Raw genomic sequence first — 7,750 nt, 5'->3', positions numbered from 1 at the left:
CTGTAGAGAAGCTTTCTTTCTTTCTTTCTTTCTTTTTTTTTTTTTTTTTTTTTTGACAGGCAGAATGGACAGTGAGAGAAAGAGACATAGAGAAAGGTCTTCCTTTTCCATTGGTTCACCCCCCAATGGCCGCTATGGCCGGCGCACCGCGCTGATCGGAATCTGGGAGCCAGGTGCTTCTCCTGGTCTCCCATGCGGGTACAGGGCCCAAGCACTTGGGCCATTCTTCACTGCCCTCCCAGGCCGCCTGTGAATGGCCTGGCAAGCAGTGGAAGATGGCGAAGTCCTTGGGCCCTGCACCTGTGTGGGAGACCTGGAAGAAGCTCCTGACTCCTGGTTTCAGCCTGGCCCAGCTTGGCTGTTGTGGCTATTTGGGGAGCAAAGGAGCAGATGTATCTCTACATCTGGACGTTGACGAACAGTTTTTCTTTTTCTTTCTCAGACAACATGTTTAACTCTTTACCTAGAACAGAGTTAGTCTTCTGTGTACACAGTTAAATGAAAGTAGATCGTAGCAGAACACAAGACTGGGAACAGGAGAGGGAAGAGGAAGTGGAGTGGGAGGTCGAGTACAGTAGGAAGAATTCCTATGTTCCTAAGGTTGTATTTATAAAATGAATGTGAATATATAATTTCAAAAAAGAGAAAGATCTCTCTCTCTCTCTCCCTTCCTTCACTCTCTGTAATTCTTTCAAATAAGTATTTTTTGAAAAATTAATTTTTGGTGTCATACAGTTATGTCCAAACAGTATGTGAAAATAAAAATACATTTTTAGAGAGTTTATTCATTTAATTAATTTATTTGAAAGTCAGATTTAGAGAGAGAGGGAGAGACAGAGAATCTGTCTGCTGGTTCACTCCACAAATGGATACAATGGCCAGAGCAGGGCTGGTCCAAAGCCAGGAGCCAGAGCTTCTGTGAGTGTCCCACATGGGTGCAGGGACCCTAGCACTTGGGCCATCTTCCACTACTTTCCAATGCACATTAGCAGGGAGCTGGATGGGAAGTGGAACAGCCAGGACTCAAACAAGTGCCCAGATGGGATGCTGGCACCCGAGCTGGTACACCCAAGGACCAACCTAAAAATAAATTTTAAACATGTATTTTTGGGTGCTGGCTGTATGGGGTAGCAGGTTAAGCATCTGCCTGAGGTGCCAGCATCCCAGATGAGTGCTGGTTGAAGACCTGGCTGCTCCACTTCCAATCCAGCTCCCTGCTGATGGCCTTGGAAAGCAGCAAAGATAGTCCAGGTATTGGGCCCCTGCACCCACCTGGGAGACCTGGAAGAAGCTCCTGGCTCCTGACTTAGGATCAGCATAGCTCAGCCATTGCAGCCATTTGGGGAGTGAACCAGTGGATAAAAGACCTCTCTCTGTGCCTTCCCCCTCTCTCTATCTGAAACTCTGCATTCCAAGTAAAATAAATATTTAATAAAAACTTGTATTCATTAAAGGAAATATAATAGATTCTATTCTGTGTGATTCTGTTTATCTAAAGAATGAGGGAGGTGAAAGTGCCCATATCGGTAGATGTGGCAAACAAGCAGGCATTTGGGGCTGGTCATTGACAGTATGGTAAGCCGGGTCTGTGGGGCTGACAGTGTCGTGTTGCTTCGTTGTGGACAGCGGCATGCACAGCTTGTTCAGTTGGTGACTTCCACGGGCCAGTGCACAAATGACTTGTGCATGCACTAATTTTGCAGTAAGTTGTGGAATAGGAAGTAGATTAGCATACGGTGCCATATTGTCAATGTAGAGGATAAAGTGATGAACAAACATTGTGATGTTTAAAATATTACACTGTAGGGGCTGGTGCTGTGGCATAGATGGTATAGATAGTGCCTACAGTGCTGGCATCCCATATGGGCGCCGGTGTGAGTCCCGGTGCTTCACTTCCAATCCACTCTCTGCTGTAGCCTGGGATAGCAGTAGAAGATGGCCCAAGTCCTTGGGCCCCTGTAGCTTGTGGGAGACCTGGAAGAAGTTCCTAGATCCTGGCTTCGGATCTGCACATCCCCAGCTATTGCGGCCTTCTGGGGAGTGAACAATGGATGGAAGACCTCTCTCTCTGTCTCTACCTCTCTCCGTAACTCTTTCAAATAAATCAAATAAGTCTTTAAAAAATAAATAAATATTATGCTGTAATTCCTAGGTCAAAATTTAAGATTCAAAATGTACGACAAGCAACAAATGGAAAAATGCAGAATTATGAAAATAAACCAAGAAGAAATCAATATGCAAAGAAAACAGAAAGGGTATCAAGAGAAGCTAATAAGTTCATAAACTCTTTCTAAAAATGTGTGGTAGTACATGAAATATATAAGATGAATTTCTCCTGTAGGATCGAATATTGACTAACTATATGTGCTTCAGTATTGCCTTCAAGAGATACAGCTAAGTCCTAGAATAAAAGAAGATAAGTGAAAGATATATTCCAGGAAACTTAACTGGTTAATAAACTAGAAGAGCAGCAAAATAGAGAATAAGTTTGCAGTTAAGGGTGTTAGCCTTTCTTTTTCTTAAAAAAACTTTTATTTAGTAAATATAAATTTCCAAAGTACAGTTTATGGATTACAATGGTTTTTTCCCCTGATAACTTCCCTCCCTTCCCGCTCCCTCTCCCATTCCATTCACATCAAGATTCACTTTCAATTATCTTTATATACAGAAGATCGATTTAGTATATATTAAGTAAAGATTTCATCAGTTTGCACCCACACAGAACATAAAGTGTAAAATACTGTTTCAGTAATAGCTATAGCATTAATTCACATTGGACAACACATTAAGGACAGAAATCCCACATGAGGACTAAGTATACAGTGACTCCTGTTGTTGACTTAACAATTTGACACTCTTGTTTATGGCTTCAGTAATCTCCCTAGGCTCTAGTCGCGAGTTGCCAAGGATATGGAAGCCATTTGATTTGCCAACTTAGCCTTTCTAATTTGAATTATTTTAAATATAGAACTGAGATTTTTTGTATCTTTTGCAGAATTACTGCTTGATGGATGATAAACATCTGATTGACATACACACATGCATCCATCACACATTAATAACGGACACTTATATGTATGAGTGTTCCAGTACTCTCTTGTCAAATGACTGCTAATAGTAGTAGTCACAATTTTTGAATATGAGAACAGAAATGGAGCATTTGAAAAGCTTACAACTCACAGGGTCCACATGTGATCATGACTCTTCGGTTCCTGATACAGGCACGGCAGAGCCTGGCCACGCTGGGGTCACTGCTCATGAGCACAAAGGGGCTCACAGTGGGGAAACACGCAGCAAAGATGGTAGCGCTGTTCAGCAGGAACATGCTGGGATTATCAGTAAGACTCAAACAAGCCTGAAAAATGCAGGACAGGGCATAGAAACAGACAAAAGCGCTCACCAGCAGAAGGATGCTTTTGGTAGCTCTGGCCTCGGGGGACACATTGGTCCTGCGAATGTGTTGCACCTGCTGCCTGTGTCTGTGCAGGATGAAGACCATGTGGCTGCTGGCCCAGAGCATGAGCCCCATGCACAGAACATCAGGGAATGCCAGCAGTGCTGTATAGAGAGAATCGCTGGTTTTGTCATGACGAACAGAAGAGCAGAATCCAAAGTCTTTTAGGTTTGTGATATTTCCATTGCTCCTTTTTGCAGACAAATGCATAGGGAAAACAACATTTACAAGCATGTATAGGATCCAACTCGGGTATATGAAGGACCCAACATACTTGAGAGCTTTAGACTTCAGCTCTGCCCACCTGGAGTGCCTGGAACTGATGGTGATGGCCTGGAAGACGCTCAGGAGGCAGGTGCCGCCAATGGACATGCCCCTGCCCACTCTGTGAAGATAGAGAAGAAGTTTGCATGCAAAATCACTGAAGGAAACATTCAGTCCCAGCGCTACCATAGTTTGGGGCACTCCTTTGCAGAGGAGGGTTAGAAGGTTAGCCACAATCAAGTGCTTAAAAATCAAGTCTGTGGACCGTAGTTTGTGCTCAGTGAAGGAAAGGAACAGATAATAGAAGAGAAGAGAGAAGTTGCCCAGAACTCCAACCACAGTCTGTGATAAGATGATGGCTGCTATTGCCACACCACTGGCTGCCATCCTGCCAGTCCCCAGCTCTGAGTCGGAGGACCCTGTGTGGGAAGAGAGGCAGGAGCTGCACGTGTCACATCACTGAAGTCCAGTTTCCCAACTGTGTTCCATTGAGAAATGCTGAGTTACTGTTCTCTTACTAAAAGGACTCCAACAGTCGAATGTATAACCCTTATCCTTCTAACGTGTAAATTCCTGCCGTGAAGGTTGTATACATGCCAACATCTTCATTCTTCTATGAGGAGAGCACCACTAGAGCTTAATACAAACACAAAAGATCTTAGAGAGCTTAACGCTTGTCTGCACTTAAGTGTAGAGTGGCGTCCTCACTGGCTAAGTGATGACAGACAGGACAGCCACCAACCCTACTATCACACAAACCCAGTTAGCTGGGTTCTTCACATTAACCAGATACGTATTTACCCTTGTTTGTATACATCCCCACTGTCTTTAGCTTGGTGATATTTCTATGTAGATGTAACAAATTTCCAATTATGTTTAAAGATGTGTTTCAGGTCAGTATCAACCGTGAGTGAAGGTTGAGCTGTATCAACAAATCGCAATATCCCGACAGCAATGTAACACTGCAGGAACCTGGGCTCTGACATCACGTGTGAGGGTGCAGTAATGACTCAGTATGAGATTCACTAAGAAAGACTCACTTGTTTAACTATCAGGAGCACAAGTATCACAGCAGCCATCACAGGAATTCCTGAATGAGCACAATCCATGCCTGAACCTTTGGGACTAAAAACATCCACACATGATAAAGCTAGTAGGAAGAAACACTGACTCACAATTGCAGAAGAAGCACTTATATCTTACATAACACCTGAGTCAGGTGAAACTAGAAAGGGACTTCAAACAGTTTATGGAAAGGGAATTAAGTGTAACTTTGTTTTTCTGCAGAATTTTTTGATCCATCGCATAGTTTTCTTCTTCATACACATTTCCATGTACCATCATCACATCGTGATAGAGTAGGATTTGTGAACAATATTAAATCAGGACACTCTATGAAAAACTGCACGAGTGGCATTTAATCTTGTGCATTAAACATTGAAATAGAGTAGTATAAGGTTGCCTTTAAAATTTACATACTATATAGAATATACTGGTTAGAGCAAGGTTCAGTTCACAGCAACATTTTGTCATTAGAATTCATCTACTTAGTCCCGGTGCCGCGGCTCCATAGGCTAATCCTCCGCCTGCAGCGCCGGCACACCAGGTTCTAGACCCAGTTGGGGCACCGGAGTCTGTCCCGGTTGCCCCTCTTCCAGTCCAGCTCTCTGCTGTGGCCCAGGAGGGCAGTGGAGGATGGCCCAAGTGCTTGGGCCCTGCACCCGCATGGGAGACCAGGAGAAGCACCTGGCTCCTGGCTCCTTTGGCAGCGCGGTGTGCCGGCCGCGGTGGCCATTGGAGGGTGAACCAACAGCAAAGGAAGACCTATCTTTCTCTGTCTCTCTCTCTCACTGTCCACTCTGCCAGTCCAAAAAAAAAAAAAAAAAAAGAATTCATCTGCTTAATAGACGTCAGAGTTTGAGCCATTTTCAGTTCAAGGCTAACCTGAATGGAAAGCAGAGAGATTTCCCATATACCCACGGCATATAAATATCATTCCTTGCCAACAAGCTCCCATTGTAGAGAGATATTTGTCACCATGAGGAGAATGTTTTTGAAACAGATATACACAAGACTACGTACAGTCTCACAGGTCCTGCCTGGAACTCATCATTGCTATGTTAACTTCCTTATATGATCCTTGTCAGGTGTAAGGAGAGGTTAATCAGGTTTCATCTCCTAAGCATGCTGCTCTGTTGTCGGCATTGATACAGTCACCGTCTGATTTAAACTGCACCCTATGTCCAGAGTTAGAGCACTGACACACTTTCCACACAGGACTACGTGATCCCTCCAGATCCTTCCTGCCCTTTAAAACAAGCAGGGAGAGAGACTATAGGTTCCTCTCTAGGCATCTAGAAAATGAAGTCTAGGATTCCTGTCACCGGGCCCTCAGGGCAGACTGATTATAGAGCGACATCCTGAAGCATCTGCAATTCAGGAATAAACCGCAGCAGTCGCCCTTAGCGAGGGTTGCACTGAATTAAGTTAGGAAGCGTCAGGGGTGGGTGCAGGGTCTCGGTCCCCAGGACCCCCTGTTAGCTAAGTCCCTTTCTCGAGAATTTTGTCTCCTTTCTTGTGGGGTGGGACTCAGATGTGTTCAGTCTAGAAGCTGCCCTAGTACGATCACGACCAGGATTTTGATAGGAATTTTCCTCTACAGTCCCTGCTCCCAGATGAAAGGGAAAACGCTCACCTGACCTTCTGTCTGTGCTGGGTCGCTGAGCTCAGCGTGATGGCCTCTGTGGTAGGCAGTGTGTGCGAGGGAGGGAGCCCGACCCTGAGTTCAGGCTGTGTGGCTCTGCAGTCTCCTCTCCCCTCATCCCGGCAATTATCCTCTCGCCTGCTGACGCCGATGTGCAGGCTTGGGGAGCTGAGAATTTTGCTGAAAACTTTTTTTTCCCAGTTGGCACTGATCAAAAACAATTACAAGTTTCCCACTAGTGGGTCTTCAGAGACGAGTGGGCTATTAGTGGAAGGCTCTTGCTTTTCCATTGTCTCTGGATACAGAGAGAATGCTCGGGTCTCACTGGGGCAGAGGAATTCTGAACCTGACGGGTGGGAGACTGACTGGCAGGGTTTCTTTGCTTCCCACTAGCTTTTCTCCCTAAAGTCTATTCTTTTCTAGTCTTACTTCATAGGGTGGCACTTTCATTCAAATAAGCATTAGTAGAGAAAATGAAGGAGACACAGTGCCTGAGCAGGACTGTTAAAGAGGTACAAGGCACAGGAAGACCACGTTGTTGATAATCTGCCTGGGAAATCATTAGACTCATCTACACAGCTCAGAGGCAACCCACGTGAACTCATTTCCACTGTTGGTCACCAATCCCAGGAAATTCTGCCTTGCCATTAGCGACCTGCAGGTGGCGACACCGAGCAATATCCGTAGACCATAGAGAAGAGTCTTCAAGAGTCCTGTTAAGAAAATGCAAGGTCAAAAACTGCAAACTAGAACTCAAGGTAGTTGGTCAGACAGTGTCGTTGTTCTCCTCTCCTCACTGCCCCAGTGCCAGGTGATCCTCATGTCATCCTAGGTGTCCAATGGCTGCTTCAGCTCTGCACACCTGTTCCTTTCTCAAGTCTCAGTGATGACTGTTTATTGCTTTGGTAACTTGCAAACAAAAATATAAACTGAAATTGGTTGCTTGGATATTCCTCCAAAGAAATCCACCATTTTACCCAAGTGTGCTAAGCATTGTCTCTGACCTGTAAGGTGCATGTGATTCTACTGGGGGATTTTGGAAGCTGATTCGTGGGAATAATCTCTAAAAAATAAATAGAGCACAGTAGGTGGAGTGGGTCCCTCGACCACCACTATGACCACATTCACTGGCAGTGCCCCTGCCTCCCTCCCTAGACTCCTGCCAACAGCACCCCCACGTCTCTGTCTGATGAGCCCCGAGATAAGGAAAGGGAGCACAGCACAGCCACGCCCCCTCCCACCACACGTCTCCACACAAACACCAGAGCTTTCTGTTTAGCTCCCTGTTTGGAAGGAATGGAACCTGGACCTGGGATCCTGTGAGGTTG

The 7,750-nt window shown here is 45.2% G+C and overlaps 1 protein-coding gene across 1 annotated transcript; it reads right to left on the bottom strand.

The window, feature by feature from the left end:
• Positions 1-2,230: 2,230 nt before the first annotated feature.
• On the bottom strand, positions 2,231-4,105 carry LOC133748726 (vomeronasal type-1 receptor 4-like). Its single transcript, XM_062177656.1, has 2 exons — positions 3,203-4,105; positions 2,231-2,284 (listed from the first exon to the last, which is right to left on the bottom strand). Exons 1-2 carry the CDS (start codon positions 4,103-4,105, stop codon positions 2,231-2,233), a joined length of 957 nt encoding a protein of 318 aa, XP_062033640.1.
• Between the last annotated feature and the right edge of the window lie 3,645 nt (positions 4,106-7,750).

Source organism: Lepus europaeus, chromosome 19, assembly GCF_033115175.1.
Source record: "Lepus europaeus isolate LE1 chromosome 19, mLepTim1.pri, whole genome shotgun sequence".
NCBI lineage: Eukaryota > Metazoa > Chordata > Mammalia > Lagomorpha > Leporidae > Lepus > Lepus europaeus.
This window is presented reverse-complemented; position numbering and strand designations above follow the sequence as displayed.